Below are 22,464 nucleotides of genomic sequence, written 5' to 3' on the forward strand. Positions count from 1 at the left end.
TAAACAGAGCCAAGACTCACTGATGGAGGACTCTGGGCCCAGGGCGGGGCTTGGGGTACCTGGACTCTGGCTGCCCCCAGGTCAGAGGTCAGCTCCTGAAGAGATCAAGATAGTCTGGTGGGAGCAGGGGTCCTCAGAGTGACACCTCCAGGTGTCTGTCACTCCTCAGACACTATCTGGAGCCAGGCACATGCCCAGCCTCGTGCCACCTTGGCACTTGCCCTCTGCCCCACCCCCTCCTCCTCACCCAGGGAGGACAGCGGTCTGTCTGTAAACAGAGCAGGAAACAGCAGAAACCAAGGCCCCCTCTGGGCTCTGTACCAGGCCGTTGACTCCCATCCCTACTGCTCTCCTCTGCCTGGGCTCGAGGGCACATCCCCTGACAGTGCCCCTCAATGCAGGAACAGTGCTGCCAAGTCCTCAGGCGTCTGCACCCGATGGCCTGGTCCCCAACTGCCACTACACCAGCAGGGGTACTGGAAGCTAATTCTATACCTGCGATTCTGGACACGAACCTTTGCCAGGTATGTTTTCTTTTTGCATGGCCCGTGGCCAAAGAAGTAGTCTCCCAAGTCGGGCCAGTCGGGGCCGAGGGAGCAGGTGTGGGAGGTGGCCCCCAGCTCTACCAACACCTCAAGTGGGGTGAGATGAGAATCCTGGGGCTCCAGTGAGTGGCAGTCAGATCTGGCTCTAGCCCCATATCAGCCACAAATAGGCAGTGTGACTATGGATCAGCTTCTGTCCCTCTCTGGGCCTCATTTCCCCCACTTTCTGGTCACAATGGCCTTATCAGAAGAACTCTGGGTCCTGCCAGCTCCAAGGTGCCACGTGGGAGGGGCCTGGCTCTCACCCCCGGAGAGTGGGCCAGTAGGAAGGCTCCTGGGCAGCCCAGCACCAGGAGCAGCAACTTGTGCTGCAAGAAGCTGGCACACAGGGTGGTGGGCCCTTGGGGATGGGGAATGAGGGCGACACTGAGTGGACAGAGTACAGGGCACCAGGGTGAGAGGCAGGGCTGGGAGCTGCGATGAGAACCTAGTGGTGAGGCCCATGGGCCCCACCTGGGGCAGAGCTGCATGCCTGGGATCACTGAGGCACTACACCTGATTCTTGATACCTTTTAATCTTACAACAGCTTTTACAAAGTAGGAGATGGAGGTTCAGAGAGGTAGATTTGCCCAGGGTCATACGCCTAACCAGGACCGAGAGGGGCTCTCCCCACAACACAGCACCCCCCCCCACCCCATGGCTCTAAGCAAGTTACCTCCTCTGGAGGCCTGCAGGCAAGCAGAGAGGGCAAGTATCCTGGTGGCCCCAGTGTGGTGGGACAGGAGGGCAGGTGAGTGGAGCTCAGGGGCTGGGATTCCAGAGTCAGTGACCCAGAAGTCCAGGCCCCACCTCCTGCCCCATCCCCTCCACACCCCTGTCCCCGCCCTGACCTTGGGACACCAGGAGCAGCCAAGACCTGCTGTGGGTACTGCCGGGGCTCTCCCTACTCCCCCTCCCCATCCTGGGCTGGAGACCTTGACCTGACCTTCCCTCACAGGAGACCTGGCAGGGAGGCGGGGAACTTTTCTCTGACCAGTCATCTGCCCAGCTGAACCATTCAGGAAAGTTGTGAGAAGGGGGGTTCCAGGAACTGGGTCCCCAGTGACTCCATCCTCCTCGGCTCTGGGAGGGTGAGAGGGTGTGTGATGTGTTGGTTGCAGCAGTGGCTCCTCCCCGAGCTCCAAGGTGCTGCCCTTGACTTCCCTCAAGAGGCCAGGCTGGAGGAGCTGCTTTGTCTTTTTTGGAGTTCATGTTTGTAATTGGCTCAAATTACAAAGGTCCCCAAGGAGGCCCTGGTGGGGAGGCAACCTGGAAAGAACCTGGGAGAGGCAGGTTTGCTGCCAGCACCCAGCACCCCAACCTGCCACCCGCACTCCTGCAAGTACAAGTGGAAAAAGGTCCCAGACCCTTTAAATAATCCTAAAAAACTGTGATGAGAGAGCAGGCAGATGAAGGGGCTCCTGCACCTTCATGCTGGTGACAAGGCTGACCAGACCTCCGTCCTACCCAGGGCCCTGGTCCTCCCCAACAAAGTCTGAGGCTTCCATTCCAGACCCTGCCCCTGGCCAGGTAGGGGACAGTGGATCTCCTCCTCCAGGAGGCAGGGACACCATGCAAATGTTGGCAGGACAGACCCCACTCGCCTCAGTGGCAGAGTCCAGATGCTTGAGCCCTCCACGTGCTCACAGCCATGGCTGCCAGGCACAGTGACGTGTGGTCAAGGGCGGCACCTTGGGGCCAAGGTGCTGCCTGCTGTGGAGGAAGCTTCTTCCTCCCCACTGTTTGAGGCCGGGTCCTCTGTGGGCAGCAGGAGGCCCAACCGGCCCCCTCTCTGGCTCTGGAGGCTGTAGCGACAGGCCCCTGGCCTGCAGGGTGGTGATGGGGCGTGCTTACGCCCGGGCGCCTAGCTCGCCAATGCGCTGCCGCAGGTGAAAGGCAAATTCAAACATGGTGGCTGCGAGGCTCTGGTGGATGAGGTACCGAGGCAGGCGGCCCTGGGGGAGGCAAGAAACAGTTCCAGGGAGGCTTGCCCTCCACAGGGGCTCCTCTTTGACAACCGGCACCAGCAAGGGGTGCTCTGGGCCAGAACCCAGGTACAGCTCTGGAATGCAGCCTGGCCGCCCTCTCCCCACCCCTGGCAGGGAGAACATGCCGTGCCGGATCTTGGCATGAGCCACACAAACAGACCTGGGAGGGGCTAGGCTGGCGGCCAGATGTCCTTCCTTGGGGCCTGGGAGTCAGAGGTAAGAAAGGGGAGGCACAGGCCCACCAGCAAGCAGGGTGAGAAGACCATTTGGACCCTGACCCCAATTTTAGAGTGAGAAAGGAAACAGAGTAGGGGAGGGAGTGCCCAAGGTCACACAGCAGAGTCCCTTCCACTCCACCAAGCCTGCCTCGCAGGCCTAGCACCCCCACCTTGAGATCTGTATTAAGGATCCAGATGAAGGTGCAGACTCGAGGATTATTGGCCGGCTTGAGCACGATGAAGCCCCCAGGACCATTCTCGCCCCTGAGGAAAGAGGCACCAATGGAGGGGATCTTGGAACCAGGCAGAACCCTTGACCCCCATCACCCTACCCCATTCTTGGCCCATCTTAGGCTACGGTGTAAGAGATAAGGGAGTTACTGGTCTAGCAACCCCTCCCCTGACTGGGCAAGGCCCAGGACAGGTGTCCCAGAGGCCACAGGATACAGCCTCCACCTCCACCTGCCATGTGCTGCTCAAACCCTCCTACAACAGCCTGCTGATGTTTACACAGCCCCCAGTGGCAGGGAGCTTACTACCTTCCCAGCCCTCGTCTACTTTGTCCAGGGAATCTACGTCTGTTCTAGCTGTGAAGGGGTGGGCTGCGCGAGCGCTTATCACTCTCGCCCAGCTCTGGGAGCAGTGCAGTGCTGCTGGGCTCCAGGAGGGGGCGCCTTCTCAGGAGGCATCAAGGCCTGCGCTGTATGGTTCACATCCCATCTCCATTTAATTTGCCCCTGACTCCGTAGATAAGGAAGTTGGTACTCAGAAAGGAAATGAACTTGTCCATCACCCAGCAAGTCTGTGCTCATGGGGAGACCAGAGCCCCTAGGCCCACACTCAAAGAACACTGCTCTCTGTGGAACCCCAGGACCGAAGGGAAAGAGTGGGGTATCCGGGAGGAGGCCCCCGGCAGCGTAGGATTAGACAGCAGGGGAACTGGAAACTGCTGGAATAACCAGCAGGAAAACTGACGCCTCTTCTCACTGAGAGGGACTTCTGAGTGAGCACTCTGGGAAAAGGCAAGGCCACGGCACAGGGAGAAGGGGGTGAAAGGGCCAGAAGGTGAAGCTCCGAAAGCACACCCTCCTGCTCAGGTCCTGGCTCCCAGCCCCCTTCCCCGGGCTGGTCCCTATTTACCACCATCCACAGTCTTCCCTAGAGCTGCCCTCCAGCCTGGTGGAGGCTCTAGCTGCTATTCCGCAGACTCCAGCAGATAAGCAGGATTAGGGGCTGGAGGGGCAAAGCCCAGTGAGACAGAGGACAGGGAGGTGGCCTTGGCAGGACAAAATGCCCAGCTGTACACACTGACCTTGCTCTGTCCCCACAGCCACCAGGGGAGGGGCCAGCTCAGAGGACCCCAGGCAAGGCGGGGCTCACCTGACGTATTTATGTGTCGGGGGCTTGGCACAGTGGGTGGTGGCGATGCCCGATGACAGGTATCGGTCTCTGCGCCGCTCGATGCGTCGGACGTTCACGAAGTCCCTAGGGGAGGGAGGGTTAGATCAGGGGGTGCCAAGACCAAGGTCCAAGGACAGCCGGCCTGCCCGAGGGAGGAGGGCACTTGGTGGGCACTCACCTGGGGGAGACCACACCGCCTGCAGCCCCTGAAGACACATCGTAGGAGATGAGGGTGTTGTCTTCTACTCGCTGCAGGATCTGTGGGCGCCAGGGCGGACGTGAGGTGCAGCCACCCCAGGAAAACCCCAGAGAAGGGTCCCAGCTCCTCAGGAAACCTCCAGGCCAGCCTGCTTTCTGCTCAGTCCCCTGAACTAAGAGCCGTTCCCATTCATGGGTACTGGGCCAGGCGCTCTGAGCATTCCCTCTTTCCAGTTTCCCGACCCTCTCCAGGAGGCACTATTACCACTATCCCCATTCCACAGATGGGGAAGCTGAGGCACCGAGCAGTCCAATGAGGTGACCAGGTCCCCTGGGGGTAAGTGATCACGCTGGATTATGACTGTACCCTGATCCAGCACGTTGCTCTGCCTCTGCCCTGAGGGGTGGCCAGGTCAGGCCCCCTGGCTCGGCTCACCTGGCAGGCGGTCACCGTCTTGTTCCACAGCACCATCCTCTCGGGCTGCAGGATCACCTCCTGGTACACCAGCTCCGCGGGGCAGGGCAGGAAGGTCTGGGGCAGGGTGGTGCCAGATGTACTCAGGCACACCAGCCCTTCCCTCCAGATGGGAGAAACCTGCTGGAGGGTGCCCCACCCCCGGCCCCCGCCTAGAGTCCCAGACAGAGCAGGAGGTTCCTGGACACCGCTTCCCTCACTCACCTTCAGGATGAAGGTCTTGCCATGAAAGGGAACCTCGATGGTGTACACAGTGTCCCCATATTCCTGTGTCAGGGTCACAAGGGTGGCAGGGAGGTGAGTGGAGGGCAGAGCGGGGCGGGGGCCTGGGGGACAGGAATGGGTGACAGGTAGGACAGGATTCTAATGGCTCAGGGGAGAAAACTCCAGTAGTTTGGGGATATGTGAGCAGCCATTGAAAAACAGTGGTTCTGACAAATGTCCTGCAATGAGGAGAGAAAGGCTTTTGATATCAAGTTAAAAGGCAAAAGCACAGCTGTGGCTGCAGCCACGAAGGACCGCGTCTCCAGGCCGACAAGGGCTGCCAGAGGGACTGGCCAGAGACAGCAACGAGGATGTCTTCCCTCTATTTTCCAAGCTCTCTGCCATCCTTTTAGATAATATTGTTTTGATCATGAAACAAAACACCGGACACAGGGCAGAAGCCTGGCTTCCCCTTTGAAGCTGGAACCCAGGGAGCAGAGCAACAGGGAGGTGGGGGGGGGGCGGAGAGTGGAAGCAGGAGGAGGGGCAGTGGAAACATCCAATCCAGTCCAGCCAAGTGGCCGACCCCAGGATCCAGCCTCCTCTCCTGGGGCAGGAATATGGTTCCAACCCACGCAGTTCTTGGGCTTGTTTCTCAGGCCTCAGAAAAGGGAGCGAAAACTCCCCACAAGACAACTCTCAGCACATGTGGGCAGGGCAGGCAGGAAGAGGTCGCTTACATTATTCTTCTCAAACTTCCAGTTCTCCTCCTGGGCCAAGATCTGGTCCACCACTGCCATGGCCTCCTTCCCCTGGTGGATGTACTCCCGCTCCTGGCCAGGGATGGGAGGCAGGAAAGGCTCAGCCTGGGATCTGCACCCTAGCTGGTCATGGCCCAGTCTTGCTCTAGACACTCCACACATCTCTTAAGGAAGCCTGACGCAGCCAGATGTGGGGTCTCGGCTGGTCTGCTGGGCCCTACAGGGTTCCTGGGACTGTAGCTGCTCCCGCCACCCCTACCTGGGCCCCAGGCAGGAAGCAGACCAGTGGGCCTGACCGACAGCAGGGCAGACACTCAGATGGACAGACTGGCCTTCAGGCTGCCTAACGTCTACCCTCTGCTGGGAAGCCCCTGACCACCTGGGCAGAGCCCAGCACTGGCCCCTCTCTGGGATGCCCACCCGGGGTGGAGACAGACAGCCAAATACCTGGGCAGAGAAGCTTTTCTTCCCAACAACTTCTTCATCTGATTCGTTATCAGACCCTGCAGAAAACCAGCACAGATGACAATGGGAAGAGGTGGGGAGAGAGTGCGGGGAGGCAGTGGGGTGCGGATACAAGAGCAGTGATGTGGGGGGATAAAAGTGTGTGTGGGAGAGGGCTGCTCGCTCTCCCCAGGGAGCTGATAGAAGGAATAGAAAGAACAGACCCAGCCAACCGACTCCTCATAAAGCCCCTCCTTGAAGGCAGTTCCCCCACCCACCAGCCCTCACCTGCAAAGGATTCTGGGGGTGAATAGAACTGGCCCTCGGACAGAGCACCAGAGAAGAGCAGGGGTCCTCGGGCAACTGCAGCCTGGGCAGCAAGATACCCTGGGGGAGCAGACACAGGCAGCCAGTGTCCCCAAACAAGCACAGTTGTGCCTTAGCAGCCGGGGTCCCCGGCCCAGGTTCACCCTAAGGCTCTTGGAGGCAGAGTTGGCAAGACAGCTCAGAACTCGCTCTCATGCCTGAAACTCTCCTCTCTTGACCCTTACTGTATCCCCTCACCCCCCAGCACTCACATCGCTCCTCCTCGGCTTCCTGGGGTAGGACTTTGAAGTCAAGGAACCAGGTCTCCAACCAGGCAAGGACAAAGGAGACGATGGGAAGCAAGTAGCCAAATGCCCCTTTGCTGAGCAGCTGTGGAGGAAGGGGGCTGAGCTCCAAGGCAGGGGGTCACCCCAAACCCAAAGTCCCACCCTGGGGCTACGAACTCTGGCATACACCCAACTCCTGGTACCAGCTGCTTAGGGACCCTCTGTGGCACATGCCTCTGAGATGGACAGATTAATGAATTCTGCAGCAGGATAAACTGAGATTAGACTGAAGGAGGAACTTTCTGCTCTTGGGGTTGCAGTGGGCAAGTGGGGAACACCAGTGAAGATGAGTCCTTAGAAATATCTAAGGTCAGGATTCCCTCTCACCCCGACCCTGACAATAGGGACAGACACCCAAAATCAGAGAAGTACTCTCTCCTGGGCAGAAGCCCATCCCTCAGGCCAGATGCCCACCAGACCAGCCAGACCCTGAGCCACTGACCTCAGAGAGGATGACCTTGACAATGAGGAATGCACTGGACACCAGCGTCGTGACCTGCCCAGGGGAGGGAAGAAAGGAGAGAGCAAACACAGAGGCTGGGTAGTGAGTCCTCCTCCATCTCATCTCTTGCACCAGCCCTGCCAGGGCCCGAGAACTGCCAGGAAAGTGGCATCTTACCGCAATCACCCACCAGTGCCGGAGCCGCAGCACAGCATAGCCCAGGAGCAGTCCGGAAAAGCGGAAGAAAGCCAGGACCTGGCGAGGGGGTGGAGTGGGAGGGGGAGCCATCACAGACAAGCCAATCGTCCTACCTCTGCTGGAGGCTGGCCTCCCCTCCAGTCCTGCCCCACCAGGATCCCTCCGCATGGTGTGCATGCCCCAGGAGAGAATGGCCGAGTCAGTGTTTTCTTTGTGGAGGACTTGGAAGTGACCTTATTGGACAGGGGTCTTGTCCTCCCCTCCCACTTCGGGTTCTCTGAAGCTGGGGCCTCATTTAGGAACCTGCTTAAACAATGAGATGGAAGCCAAGTCTCCCTGATCAGAGTAGGATGTGTGTTGCAGGAAGAAGAGAAGACAGCTGAAGAGCCACATCCCCCTGCCCTCTCTGCCCCCAGACTCCCCAAGGCTACTCACAAAGATGTCAAAGAAGGAAGTTTTAAAGCTGTAGTGGATGATCTCCTGCTCCAGGTTCTTCTGGATGCCTGTGTTGGTCTGGAGGAGGGAGATAGGAATAGCTCTACAAGCAGAACCAAGTCCCCGGGTCTGCCCCTCATCCTGCTGGAGAGGAGGAGGCAGCGGCAGGGTGGAACCTGGAGGAGAGGCTGTAAATGCTAAGCTACCACCCAAGGAGGCTCCGGAGGCATGGTGGGGGAGAGGGGGGTGGGCAGCCAGAGGCCTGAGACCCCCAGCACTCATAATGTTCCTCTAAGGATCCAGGCAGCCCAGACAGGCAGGGCTGAGTAGAGACTCTGACACTCATGCCCAGTGCCCAGAAAGGGATAAGCCTGGAGGGCCTTGGGGCTGTGCAGGGGAGGCAAGACGCCCCATGCAGGTAGGTAGGGCTGGCAGACAGGGGGCTGGGAGCTTGCCTCTCACATAATTTTATCTCCCTCCCACCACTGCGGTGCTCCATCTTCCCAGCCAACCATCCATCTGGGGTGATGGGGCCGGGGGTGGGCAGTGGGCAGTCAGACGGAGCCCCAGGTGGCAAATCAATTGATTAGGTTTGTGCTTAATGGGCAAAATCCATCACGCTGCTAGAGACGAGGGAGTGGAGAGTGAGCAGACTGGTCCTTGCCTCTGCCCCAGCCAACCACATATTTTCAATGGGATCCCCGAGTCCCTGGCTGGGGAGTGAGGGTCTGGATGGACACCGAGAACTAGACTGCAGCTTGATGCCTCAGTAGGAGTGGGCTGGCAGGCCTATGCCTCTGCAGGTGGGGGCACCAGCCCCCGGAGAATCAGGGACACAAGGGGAATGGAGCCCAGGAGTCCTGAGGGGAAGACCCTTCATAACCTCCTAGACTGGGGCTTCTAATCCCTGGCAGATGATCCAAATTGGGGAGGGGGCGGTGGGGGGAACTTGTTAAAGACACAGCTGTTCAGACCACTGGGTCTGAATCTCAAGGTGAGCTGAGCATCTGGAATCGTTATAAAGCTCCCGGGTGATTCTGATGCTCAGGGCAGGAGCCAGCAGTCTGGACATCTCCTCACTGACACTCGAGCCTCTGACACATCACCACATGCTTCTACCTTAGGACCACTCTGAGTCCCCTGGAGTCCAACGCCCCCCTGCCCTTGGCCTGACACCCCACCCTACCCCAGCCTGGCCCTCCTCTTATTCCTCAGACTGCCCTTTTGGGCTCCACAGCCTCTCCCACCCCTAACAAAGCTCTGTTCTCCATCTTTTTCTCTTTTCAGAGAACTCTTTCTCTGCCTGGGTACCCGCTTGCACCGATTGTGTCAGGACTCAGGACAGCGCCAGACCCTCCTTTGCCAAGCTCTGGCTGCAAGACCTTGCGAGGGTCTTGTATCCACTGGGCAACGCACAGTCTGTTAGAAAACTAAAAATATATATGCTCCTAAATACAAAAATAAAGTGACAAAATTGGAAATTAATAAAATTTTAGTTAATCTACCAAGTTAAACATTATGCTAATTCTGCTAATACTGTTATCTGGCATTCTGAAACTTCATCATGTTTGAAAACAATTTGGAGGTTAGATTTTTCTCAGTTTGCAAGAATTCACAAGTCTACATGATGACAGCTGAGCTATTACAGCCAATACAGTCAGAGAATTTCAAAAGTAAAATTATCAAAAATTTTCAGCTCTTTTCCGGCAAGAAAATATATATCGAATGAAGGATGGGGATGAATTTTAGTGCCTGCTTTCTGATGCTGGATGGAACCTTCAAAAGAAAGAAAGCCTAAGACCTCGGAAGCTCTTCAAATGGCCCCAAACCTTGTTGGGCCTCAGTTCTTTCATCAGTTAAATGGTCCCTAAGGTCCTCCGTGATTGTGGCTCCACTCACTGAAGGTGCCAGTTCATCTCTGTGCACAAAGGACAGTCACCCACAGAGCCCTGCCCTCCCCTCCAGCTCGACATGCCCACAATCCAACTTATCCTCTGCAACCCTAAACTGGCCCCTTCTCCAAACTCATTTTCAGCAACAGAGTCATTGTTTTCCTGACACCTGAGCTTGAGACCTGGAGGAAGGGCACCTGCCATCCAGAACTCTGCCCCACTTTGCATAAAGGGGAACGATGGGAAAGCTCAGACAGGCTGAGTCCCTTGCTGAGGTGGGACTCAATTACTATAGAGGAGAAGCCGGGACCGGACCAAGCCTGGGATGCCCTGTTCCCATGGCTCCTGCCTCTGTGTCAGGTCCTGCTGTGCCCTGTCAGCGCCCAGAGATGAGACCCCATGGCCAGCTGGCCAAGCACTGCACAAGACCTGCCCTGACAGGCAGCTCTGTCTCCAGACTGCTAGGTGGCATCTCACCAAACCCAAGAGGGCAAACTGGAGGAGTGCCCAAAATGGGGATGGAGAGCTTGGCGCCACTAGGAACTGGGAGTTTTTACTCGCTGCTCCCCATTCTACCCTGTGCTTTTAGCACAGTGCCTGGGACACAGCAGGGGTTCAAAAAACGTTTGCTGATGAATGAATGAATGAAGACAGAGAGGGCAGAAAGAAGACAAAAGTTATTCAATAGCTCACCCAAGGCCCTCTGGGCCCTCTCCTCCTTTCTCAAGAGTGTCCACGAGAGGGCAGTATTGGCACAGAGGTCAGAGTGTGACCTCTGGAGCGGGAGGGTCTGGGTTCAAACCCTGACTCCTTTACATACTTACTGAGAGACTTCAGATAAATGATTCAACCCCTCTGAGCCCCATATTCTTTCTCTGGAAAATGAGAACTGCTGCCTTACTTTCTCATCTTCATTTTACCTGGAAATCAACCCCCTCCCCAGGCTACCCCCATACAGCAAATGGAGTCACTGAGGCCCAGGCAACTCCCTCAACACGGCCTGCGCCCCCAGCCTCCGCCCTACTCACGTTCAGCTCAATGATCCAGAGCAGGGAGATGAAGAGCAGGTCGAAGGTGACAAAGAGACAGAAGGTACGCCGGACGTCAGAGATGGCCCGGCGCTTCTCTGGCGGTGGCAGGAGGAAGTGCGAGGAGAGGCTCTGGCTCTGTGACAGTGACGAGCCTAGGGAGGCCACGGCCGGCAGGCTGTGCTCCAGGTTGTGGGCCAGTTCCCCAGACGGCTTGCTCATCCTGGCCGGTCCTCCTCAGGGCGGGAGGTCTGGGCCTCAGCGGCAGGGCTGCAGGGAAGGCAGGGTGGCTGGGTCAGGTCACAAACCTCAGGGCCCTGGAGGTCCCTTTAACCTCCCTCTTCCCTTCACACACAGCCCCCAGGGATGTCACTTACTCCCAACATAGATGCCCCCTCCCGGTCCTAGCCCCATGGCCCAGGGCCCCCTCTGCCCAATTTCCCTGTGGCCCCATGTTTCACCGTAGGAGGGCTCTGGAATCCCCGATGCCTGGGGGCACTGTTTGCTCCTGCCAAGCCCTGCCCTGTGGCTCAGCCTGTGGTCCTGTCAACAGCCTCTGGGCCTGCCCCCACCCCCAGGAGAAGACGGGCCCCAAGCTCTGTTCTTTGTTTTCCAGCACAAAGCCACATTCCCTCCCAGCAGCCAGCCCTACCCTCCCACCCCCTGATCCATGGCAACTGGGAGGGACTTCCTAGAGCAGTGTCTCTGAGAGCTCCAAGCTAGGACGGGGAAGGCAGGATGGAGGGAGACATCTTGGTCCCTTCTCTCTAGCTACGCCCCTGCCACCCCCACCTCAGCCCCAACCAGCACCATCTCTCCCCCAGCCGCCCGACTTGCTCCTGAGGCACGCATCTCCGGGCTGCCTCTGTCACCCTGCAACAACCACTTTTTCACACTGACAGCCAGGGAAAGCTCTTCTGAACATACAGCGGATCCTGCCTTTCCAGCTTACAACCTTTCAAAGGCTCCCCACTGGGCTGAGGGTCAGCACCCTCCGCATGGCCCGGAAGGATGTGGCTCTGCCCGGCTCCTCTTAGCGCTCCTCTCACAGGGCCTGGCCCTTCTCACAAGGCCAGGCCCCAACTGACTGGACAGCCACCCTGGCCTTTTAGGTCCCTACATATGGCAGCCCAGTTCTGCCTTGGGGGCCTGAGACCCAGGTCTACCCGCTGTGTGGAGTGCTCTTCCCAGTCCTTTCAGGTGGCAGCTCCAAAGCCCTCTCCTCGGAGCCTCCCACCCTCCTGTCCCCAGTCCCGGTTACAGTACAGGGCTTTACCTTCTTCAGGGAACTCTCACCATCTGAAACCATCTTACTGATAGTTCTGCAAACTCCACCAGGCAGGCCTTTCCCCGACTTGGTTAATGCAGGCGCCTAATGGGTGCTGAATAATTGCTGAATAAATGGATGACCCAGAGGGTCTCTTGGCCCTCAGCTCCAAACTACGCAGCAGAAAGGACCAGGGGAAAACCTAAAGAGAGAACGAGGACAGACCAGCCACTACCCAAGGCTCACCCTGGGCTCCAGAGTACACGGAACACTGCCCACAGTGCCTTTCACGCCCACACCTATTCTTCAGATGAGACAGCCAAGGCTCTGAGAGGTGAGTGGACTTACCCATCCCGTAACTGCTTATACATCCACGAGGCTGAAATCTTCATGACCCCTAGAGGCAAAGGGGGCCCCCAGAGCACTCCCTCCCTGCCATGCAGCCCCCAGGCCTAAGGTCTCTGTTTCATTAGGCCTCTGTTCCACCAATTTGCTGGCAGCAGCACCGTGTCCCCTGGGCGGGGGAAGGAAAGGTTTAGTCTGGAGCCAGAAAGGAGCTGACTCAGCCTGGTGGGTCCTGAGCTTCTGGGACTCAATTAAGAGTCTCCCTGAGCCCTCTCCCGCGCCAGCACCAGGGGCCAGGAGGAGACCCCTAGATCTCTATCCGTGATCCTGGGAAGGCAAGATGTGAACAATCTCCCCTCCCAATTCGCCGTCCTGTCCATACCTTTGCTAAGTCTGCTACTTTCCATGATCCCATCCATCTACTAAGTCCAAAACAAGCCCCCAGTCTGTGGCCAGCAGGAGCTTCTGAGCAAGCCAGCTCGCCCATCCCTCTGCCTCTGGGCAAACCCAATGGATAGGAGCTGACTGTTCTCAGCAGAGGCACCAGCCCAAGGCCACCCCCGACTACCACACTCTTGAGGTCCCTGTGACAGGTTCATCTGGAGGGTACTGAAGGCAAACTGGGCCCAGCTCTGGAAGAAGGCAGTCAGAAGAGGGGATGTGACAGGCCACTGGCAATGGGACCTCCCAATATCCATCAGCCGGATCTGGTGCCAGACTGCACGCCCCATGCATCCCTCACTGTGACAGGGCCACAGCTCCAGGGCAGGTGACATTTCCTTGTCTCTAATTGCCCTCTTGTCTCCTGCCAGCCCTACCTCCCTCTCTCCTCCTCTTTCCTGTGTCCCTCACAGACTACCTCTCTACCTTCCTTTGGAAGTGTCTCTGTACCCCTCTCCCATGCTGTCTTTATTTCACCCCCTCTGGGTCTTTCACTCCCATCCCTCTCCCAGCTGTGAGCCTCTCTCTCCACCCACATCAGATCAGACTCTCCACTTATCCAGTCTCCTCTGTTTCTCTTTCGCCTTCTCTTTTCTACCTGCCTTCACCTTCTCTCTCTCTCCCTCTTCTTTATCTCACTGTGGGGCGCTGTGGCTTCCCCACTCCCAGTCGGCTCCCGGGTCTATCTGTCTTTCCCCCTGGCTTTCTCCCTCCCCCTCTGGGGACAGGACTTGGGTGGCAGCAGCTTGGGTGTGAGACACACTCAAGAGTGGCAACAGCACTGACACTCATACATCCAGACATTCCTGTGGAAGCAAGAGACACAGATGGGGGCTGAGAGCAGAGGTGTTGGGGGGGAGCCAGGAACAGCTGCAGATACCGGGGTGGGGGGTGTGGGAGTTGAGCCCCAGGGCTCTGAAGGTGGGGGCAACCGGCCAAGAGTCAGAAATAGAGGGGTTCTGTATCACCCTCCCCTACAAGAGAGTCCGGACAAGCAAGAGCTTGTGAAGTAGAAAGAGCACCGGTCAGAATTTGAGACCTGAGCCCGAGTTTTGGGGCAACCACTAATCCCAAGTGACTCTGGGCAAGTCTTTCTTACCGAATCTCCGTTTCTCCATCTGGGAAAAAGGTCTGTGGCTTTTTAAGCAAGAAAAACTTAAACAAGCAAAAAACTTTACTTGGAACCTCAATATATAACAGATAAAAACAGGACTGTTGTGGGTCCTGCCACAGGAAGTGACCTCAGAGAGCCCCCCCAATCAGTCTTTCCTCAAACTCCTGCCAGGGTCACCCCTGAGGCACCTCCTTGGCGTGGTCTGAAAATCGCTGGCTCAGATGACTTCAAAAGGCTCTTGAGCCCCATCAGACCACCTGCCAGTCTGTGAGGTGAAAATTGCCTCGGCCTGGAACTGCCCTCGACAGTCCCCAGAGCACCTGTTCTCGGGCCCCTGGCCCTGGAGGATGGAAGGTGGCAGCGGCCAACAGAGCAGCCACGCCTGGCCTCCACCAGCCGCGTCCGCCCTTCTGACGAGGGGAGGTAGGAACTAGCCCCCGGGAGAAGCAACCCCGCTTGCCAAGCCCACTGCCTGCTGTCACCGCCCCCCACCAGCGCCTTCAGAGGTGTCAGGAGTGGGACAGCACGTGCAGCGGGAAGGAGTCCGCCTGGGCTGGCTGCAGACTTGACACTTGATGTGCATGTAGAAGCTGAGCTGCTGAGGCTTGGGGAGAGAGGGAGGGAAGGAGGGAGGAAACTGGAAGTTTTCTCATCCTAGAGGAGCAGGCAAAGCAGGTCTCTGGGCCCAAGGAAAGCTCCCAGGACAAAGGTGGAGGCCCCTCACCCCGTCCCAGGCCTTCTCTTACTTGCCCCAGGATATGCTAGCTCGGTTTCTTCAGTTGCATTAAATAAAGGGAACAATAATATATTTAACGCCATAGGCTGCCCACTGAAAAACGGCTCCGAAGGTAAATGTTATGCCATGTGCATTTTACCACAATAAAAAAGGCAGCGATAATTACTACCTTCTAGGGCCGGCGTTTATGTCGGTGTCAGTGGGTTATACCCTACGGTGGCGTGTAATAGTATCACCCCCAAAGGCCTGAGTTCAAAGCTGAGCTCCACAATTCATCCGCAAGCCCTCCAAGCCTCCAGTCCATCTGTGTGCACTAAGGGCCACGTTTCTCCAGCTCTGCACAAATGTGTTCCCAGGGTAGGGGTGGGGCGGGAGGTGGGGTGCCGTCCCAGCTCCGTGCACAGGCTTTCGGGGGAGGACAGGACTGATCTCTGATCCTACCCCTTCCCTCTGGTGCCCGGCGCCCCCTGCAGTTCCAAGCTCCCATCTCCCCTCCCAGCCACGCCCACCTCCACCCAGGGCCCAATTTCCACAGTTCTTAGGTGGCAGGGGCACAGACAGGGTGCTTCCCAGGCAGCAGTCACAGCTCAGGCTGGAAGCTCCAGCCACCCCTCTGCAGCTCCAGGCTGGCGTTTCCTGGCCAAGGCAAATTTGCAATGTGAACAATGCTCCTTACTCGCTTGGCAAACCTCTGAGGCTGCATCTGGAAACTGGGGATACCTGTATGGAGCCTGGGCTGTCTAGGCATCAGAGGAGACAGTGAAGCATGGGGAGCGCATAATGCCTGGCACCACAGAGGAAGTGCTCAATAACCACCGCCACCTCTGGGGTCCTCTCACCCCTTCCTCCGCCCAACTTCTGACGGAAGGCTGGGCCAACCTGTACAAGTTCCAGCTAGAGCTTATCCCACAAGCTGTGCTCTGTGACCCTGAGATGGAGGGAACAAGTCTCATCTATATCCAGAAATGATCCTCACTTCTGAGCAGTGCAGCAACTCCAAACCCTCTCCCGAGGCCAAGGAGACAGTGGACACAGGCTCTAAACACGTCCCCCATGCTACATTCCTTGGGAAATGCTGGCTCGAGCCCCACACTGGCCATGGGGGCTTCCCTGAGGGGTCCCTAACTCAGTAAAAATCAGCAGGAATCAGTGAAGCCAAGAAAGAACTGGACGCCAAGCCAGGAGAAGGTTCAAATCCTGGATTCCTACCTTACTAGTCACTGAACCTCTCTGTTCCTCGGTTTTCTCCTCTGTAAAATGGGGGTAACAACAGCACCTACCTCCTACAGGTATTATAAGGAGTAAGTGACTTATTAAACATGATGGCCTGGAACAGTCCCTGGCACAGAGTGACTTCTGTGTAAGGATCAGCTAACATGACATTCCTGCCTCTTCTTTGGAGGAAACACAGTCTTGAGCTCTGTCCAACTGTGAGCTGGCCTCAGGCCAGGGCTGGGGTTGTTCTGGCACCCCTGTTAATGCCCAGGTTAATGGAGAATCCACAGACGGGCAGGAGGCAGAGGCTCTGGGTAGGGAAGAGGTTGGTCTTGGCCCATGTCCTGCTGCTGGCCAGCCTAGGTGGAATCTGGCTCAGGGAGGGAGGACAGCAGACCAAACAGGCCTGCAGACCATCCAGACAGGCCAGAAGAAACAAATCCCGGCTGGCAGTGGCCCACACTGGCCCCTCTGCACACGTCCTCCCCCTACCAGGAGCTGTGGAGATGAGGCTGGGATGGAGACTGAAGCTCGGAGAGGCCTGCCCACAGCGCCCGCAACCCCCCACAGCCAGGATGGGGCAGAGCTGGTCCCAGGGCCACGTGAGCTTCCCTCAGCGCTGGGCTGGGACCTGGAAAAGCCAAATGTAGGGGCCTCCAGTGCCTGTGCTGGCCGAGGCGTGCAGTGTCAAAAGACCTCAAAGAGCTTAACAGCTACCCAGCCAGGGCCTGTGGAGAGCCCAGTGTCCTCCTCTCCACATCCAAACCACCAACAAATCCTTCGAAATCCAGCCAGTATCTGCCGCTGCTCACCACTACCCTCACCCTGCCTGAGCCATCATCTCTCACTGGCTCCTGCTTCCTGAACTCTTCCTTGTCCTTGTCCCAAGTCTATTCTCAGTGCAGCAGCCAGAAGGATCCTGGTAAAAAGCAGACCACATCTCCCCAATGCCCCAAACCTCCAATGGTTCCAGCTCACCCAGTGTAAAGGCCAAAGTCCCACCCTGGCCTACAAGCCTCCTCTTCACCTGGAAAGCTCTGCTACAGCCACACTGGTCCCTCACTGTTCCCTGGACACATCCAGCATGCTCCCACCCCAGGACCTTTGAACCTGCTGTCCTGTCCCGAGTTCCTCCCCTATGTTTCTGCAATGTTTCCTCCCTCCATTCTAGTCACTCTGGTCCCTTTGGTAAGGCCTTCCCTGAATTCCCTATTTAGCCCCACCCTCCATCCTCTTACCCCACTTAATTCTTCTTCACAGCTCTTATCACCCTAGACATATTATATGTTTACTGGTCTGTGTTTACTGCCTGCCTTCTCCCACTGGAATAGGGACTCACCATGCTCTGCTCACTGCTGCATGCCCAGTACCCAGAATGGTACCAGGTTCACAGTAAATATTCAGGAAATGTGTTGAACGACTATTTCCACCCTTTCCTGCAGCATCACGTGCACAGGTGTACACGCACACACAGCCCTGAAGGAGTGGCCCTACCTGTTCAGGCAGCCTTTCCTGGAGCTGGACTCTACCATCTATTGGTGGCTTGCGCTGCCCAGAGCCCAGGCAGCTCCTCCCGCAGTCGGCAAGAAGGACTGGTTTCCTGGGCACCTGCAGGCAGGGTGGCTGCTCCCCTCCTCTTCCCTGAGCCCCGACTCACTGGGGGAGGACTAGGGGTGAGTTAAATCCCTCAGAGAGTGAGGGTCCCCACACTCCTCTCCTGCTATGTGGTTGCTACCCCTCCCCCAATACTCTCCAGCTCACTGGCCGCTCCCAGGACACACCATGGCTGGCTGGTCCCCCTTCTGGGTCTCCAGGCCCTCTGTTTCCTCATTTTGGAATGACTGCCTCTCATTGAGAGGAACCCTGACTCTTCAAAGATCAATTCAAAAGTCCTGGGCAAACCTCACCCTCACCCTCACCCTCAGGCTTCCCCAAGCCCAGATCCGGCTCAGCACTTCCCTTCCCATACTTGACTCTTAAAGTCATCTCTCCTCGAGCCCTTGAGGCCCAAGTCAGTGTGTGGCCATGCATGGACCACATCCAGTAGGTTCACTGGCCTGTGGATTTGTAGTGTCCACCTGGAACAAGGGAAAGGGTGTGGGTCTGGGGGCTGGTCAGCAGACCTGGAATCAAAAGCTCAAGGCCATTCTTTATTAGGCTGTGTGCCCTTGACTAAATCACTGAGTCTCTCTGAACCTCAGTCTCCTCATCTGTAAAATGGGGGCAGTAGAGTGTCCACTTCACAGAGCCATTGAAAGGATTAGAAATAACGCTTGCAACGTGCCTGTGTTTAATTAAGAGTAGCATTTGCTACTACTAGGGGCCATGGTACAGCCTTCAAGGCAGGGCCCTGGCACTCTGCCCCAGTGGAGGGTCCCATCAGCACTGCTGGGCAGAAGGACGGGCTCTGGCCACAGGGAGCTGATCTGGGATGGCACAAAGTAGGCTCTCCTGTAATTCAGGGCTCAGTGGCCCACACCATCAGCCTTGGCATAGCTGGCTTACTGGCCCCTACTCTGCCCCACTCGGAGGGCTTGGGACATCCCTGGAAAAGTGGGAATTTAGAGAGAGGACACAGCAGCAGTGACAAATAAGATCTCAAAGCCCAAACTGAGCTGTTTCTCCCTTCCTTCTGGGGAAGTGGAGAGAGCAGAGTCAAGTCAAAACAGAAACTACATTCAATAGTATACACTCCCCTCCCCAGCCAAGAGGTTCTGACAGTACAGCTTACTGGAAAATCATAACAAACTGAGATCCGCTCAGCCCTCCTGCCCTCTCCACATGCCAGGCCCTGTTAAATGTTGGAGCTACCCCCAGCTATGTGATTCTATGACCCCTGGCCTACGCAAGGGCTGATGAGTCAGGGCCCATCCAACTCTTAGTGCTGTTGGGTAAAACTGGGTGAATGAGGTCACTTCTCAAGGTCAGTCTTGAAAGGCCAGTCATCTTCCAGGGAGATCTCAGTCCTATCAGCCTACTCAAGGGAAGGGCCCTCAGGGGTGGGGCGGTTCAGCAAGACTCCTCCCACCACCAGCCCTGACCAGACAAAAGCTAGGAACAGCCTCTTCCCAGGCAGAAGAAGTTCAGAGGGACACACAACTGGCCGAATGGGATGCCTTCCTTGTTCCTTGTTCCACTGATATGGCAGCTGCCCCTTTGGGGGCTGGGATCCTAAGTTTCTAGGACACAACTGTGGACCCGGAGTCAGGAGACAATTCTTTCAGTTCCTGCAGAGTACACTTGAGTTTACCTCCCAAGCCTCAGTGTCCTCGTTTGTAAAATGGAGCCAACACTCTCTACCATTCAATGGAACAAATGTACAGGATTTTTGGTCTCAACTGCACCCCCTCCCCTAAACAAGTTTAGGCATGAGGAGAGCTCAGTTTTAACGCAGCATGTGAGCTGAGAGCCTATGGTGTGCCAGACACTGTGCTGGTCCAGGGGATGGATATTCAGGGGTTCCGGGTCGGGTGGGGGAGGCTGACAGATAAACAGCGCGCAGTGCCACGCTGTAATCAGCACTTTCAGGGAGGACAGAACAAAGGATCGTGGGCTCACAGAGAAGGGAGCATCTGATCCAGGCTGGAGTGGGTGAGGTCAGGAAAGCCACAGTGAGGGGAAGCCTTATGACCCAGGCCTTGAAGAATTCACATCTTTGAGCTGGTTGCGAGGAAGATGGGCATTCCAGGCATGAACAAAGGCCCAGACTCTGGCTTAAAGCACATGCCCAGCCCGCAGGTATGTGTGCTGATCCTACCCCAGGGGCTTGCCCCCAAACACCGGGTACCAGGCCTCTAGGCTCCCCAGGGCATGGGCCCTGCAGGCTCCTAATCCAAGGGGACACTTCCTCATGGCCAGAGGAGGAAAGAAATCACCAACCTGAGCAGAGGGGACTGCCTCTGCCCTCCTGCCCACTTCAGCCCCCTCCCTGCAAGAGCTCTACATTCTCTCAGCCCACCACGATCTCTACCCACCTCTGGTAAACTCATTCTCTTACTCTAAGGCCCCTCACGAACAGTCAGCTCCTCTGGGAAGCCATCCTTGGCCTTTCTCTCCCTTGGGTTCCCAGAGGTCTAGAATTAATGTTTGCCGTGTATCATTTATCCATTTCCAGATTCATTTCCTGAGCAGACTGATATCGTTTCTGGGTCTTTCACCTTTCTGAGTCCTCACTCAACAAATCCAGATTCTGTCCCCAATGCCCTCTGCCCCAGCATTTTATTTATTGGCAAAGAGCCAGGGTTTGGGGCTCTGGGACAGAATGAGAAGTAAGCTGCATCAACTGTCCTCAAGCAGCTTGTAACATTACAAGTCATAACCACTGTTCTATAGTATTCTTCTATAAAAGGTAATAGCTAACATTTACTTATGGAGCACTGATGTGCTCACTGTTTTAAGCCCTATACATACATTATTTTATTTAATCCTCACAATAACTCTGTCAGGTAAGCACATTACTATCTCCACTTGACCAATGAGGAAACTGAGGCACTGACTTCATCAAAGTCACAAAACAGTATCAGAACCCAGAAAGTCTGATTCAAAAGTCTGTATTCTTAATCACTATGCTATTATGGACAGGATGCTGCAGGGACTCAGATGGGATAATATTTAGCCTTGGGAAGGTGGGGGAAAGGTGATATAGAGATGGGACGCTGCCTGAGCAGAGCACTGAAGGACAAGTAGAAGGTAGCCCAGCAGATGAGAGAAGGGGCTTTCCCAGCAGTGGGGCTGGTGTGTGCAAAGGCAGGGGGACACAAAACAGCAAGGTGTGGGCAACCGCATCCTGCTGGGCCATATTGTAGGACCTCAGAATACACACAGGAGATTGGTAGGGAAGAGGTCAGATCATAAAGAGCTCTGTAAATTTTGCTAAAGATTCAGCCTTTCCCATAGGTGATGGGAAACCATCAAAGGGGTTTAAGCAAGAAAGTGACATTATGAAACTATGAGACATATTTCTAAAGGATCACAAGAGTTACAGTTTGGAGACTGGGTCGCAGACAGCCATGATTGGAAGTTGCCATGATTGGGAAGCCGTTGCAGTCATCCTGGTGAGAAACACATCAAGGGTGGTAACAGAAGAGATGGAAGCACGGGACCAGCATGAAGCATGTTCAGGAAATTAGTTGGACTAGGTCACCTCTTAAATATGGGAATTGAGGAAGAAGAGGAAGTAGAAGATAACTGTCAGGTTTCTGACTGGGGTGGGGTAGCAGAGAAAGACTGAATCTGCAGAGGGGAAAAGCATTTTAAGTTTAGATGGAGGAGAGCTCCAGCTGAAGTGGAGCTGTCCAACCGGTAGTAGGAGGGGCTGCGCTAAAGATGTAGATCTGGGCGCGTTTCGGGTGTTTAGGTGGTGTAAATCTAAAGCCATGACAGAGATGAGACCATCCAGATTCAGCGTACAGAGTGAGGAGCTGGGCAGGAGAGGAGTATGTGACACGGTACTTGCACAGTCAGGAGTAGGAGAAAATAAGAGGATGCTGACGCGGAGGAAGTCAAAAAAGGGGAAGGAGGGCACGTGTCAATTACATCAATTAGGAAGGAGGTCACTGGTCTTCTGCACCTCTAATAACTCATGAAAGACACTTAAAGGGCCCTTTTGATGTCAGTTAGGAAGTCATTCACTGCCGTTTCCAAAGGAAGTTGAGGAAAACCGGATGATAGACGCAGAACAACAGGAACTTGTAGATATTTTCCCTCCTCATTCTCAAACCCTGACCCCTCCCCAGACCCAACTCCAGCCCTTTAAAACCCAGATACCACCCCCTTGCTTCCCCCCTAAGAGCCAAGAGAAACATTTTGGGAGACGACCCGAGACGTCCTTCCAGGCTCTCTCGAATGGGCGGGGCCGCGGAGGGTCAGCGTCGGAGACCCCGGAGTCCCGCGCTGGGTAGAAACCCGAGCAGAGGAAGGGGGCGGAACCTGGGACGCGGCGGGTGTGGGAAGGGTCGGACGGAACCAAGAACGGACACCGGCGGGTGCGGCGGGATCCGCTGGCAAGACGTAGCTCTCGTACCACCGCCCGGCCCCAGTGACCTCTCGCGGACCCACCTGCTCCATATCAGCTACGGCCCTGGCTCCACCTTGCCCCAGCAACAGTCTGGTCCGCGGCCACCGCAGCGCCTCCGAGCGGAAGGGGATCTTCCGGAGGCGCCACTTCCGCCACTGAGTCCGCCCCTGAGAACGAACCGGGACGTGCGTAGGCTTGCAGCCACGCCCCTTCGCCTCGGCCCCGCCCCCAAGCCCTTGGGCCTCACCCCCAATGACCGGAAGTTGGGGCTGTAGCTGAAGCTAGGCTTGGAATGTATCTCCCTAATGGTGAGGGAGTTGGAGAGAAGCCCAGGCATCATCCTCACTGGGCCACGTAGGCCCGGCACTGTGGGGGAAAAAAGGGGGCCTTCCTGAGGCGAGGCCTGTG

The 22,464-nt window shown here is 56.4% G+C and overlaps 1 protein-coding gene and 1 long non-coding RNA gene across 3 annotated transcripts; one reads left to right on the plus strand and one right to left on the minus strand.

Moving 5' to 3' along the window:
* Nucleotides 1-21: 21 nt before the first annotated feature.
* On the plus strand, nucleotides 22-9,510 carry LOC141573610 (uncharacterized). Its single transcript, XR_012499486.1, has 2 exons — nucleotides 22-524; nucleotides 9,290-9,510. It is a non-coding gene; the product is annotated as an uncharacterized LOC141573610 (long non-coding RNA).
* On the minus strand, nucleotides 1,774-22,255 carry STARD3 (StAR related lipid transfer domain containing 3). 2 transcript variants are annotated; one of them, XM_010960472.3, is made up of 15 exons: nucleotides 22,098-22,255; nucleotides 10,923-11,192; nucleotides 8,003-8,080; nucleotides 7,547-7,624; nucleotides 7,370-7,423; nucleotides 6,853-6,970; nucleotides 6,563-6,661; nucleotides 6,278-6,333; nucleotides 5,810-5,902; nucleotides 5,070-5,132; nucleotides 4,827-4,922; nucleotides 4,371-4,450; nucleotides 4,172-4,276; nucleotides 2,962-3,055; nucleotides 1,774-2,540 (listed from the first exon to the last, which is right to left on the minus strand). In XM_010960472.3, the coding sequence occupies exons 2-15, from the start codon at nucleotides 11,142-11,144 to the stop codon at nucleotides 2,436-2,438; spliced, it is 1,341 nt and encodes a 446-aa protein (XP_010958774.2). In that variant the 5' UTR covers nucleotides 11,145-11,192; nucleotides 22,098-22,255; the 3' UTR covers nucleotides 1,774-2,435. The 2 variants fall into 2 exon arrangements, with proteins under 2 accessions (XP_010958774.2, XP_010958775.2); XM_010960473.3 differs by lacking the exon at nucleotides 22,098-22,255 and adding an exon at nucleotides 11,384-11,538.
* Between the last annotated feature and the right edge of the window lie 209 nt (nucleotides 22,256-22,464).

This window comes from Camelus bactrianus, chromosome 16 (genome assembly GCF_048773025.1).
Source record: "Camelus bactrianus isolate YW-2024 breed Bactrian camel chromosome 16, ASM4877302v1, whole genome shotgun sequence".
NCBI lineage: Eukaryota > Metazoa > Chordata > Mammalia > Artiodactyla > Camelidae > Camelus > Camelus bactrianus.

Bases quoted from the DNA above. Each gene is read 5' to 3' on its own strand.
- STARD3 (XM_010960472.3), bottom strand. From the start codon at position 11,144: ATGAGCAAGCCGTCTGGGGAACTGGCCCACAACCTGGAGCACAGCCTG. The intron at 7,424-7,546 runs GTAAGATGCCAC...TCCCCTGGGCAG, and splicing joins GGCACTGGTGGGTGATTGCG to GTCACGACGCTGGTGTCCAG. The intron at 2,541-2,961 runs GTGGGGGTGCTA...TGCCTCCCCCAG, and splicing joins TCCTTAATACAGATCTCAAG to GGCCGCCTGCCTCGGTACCT.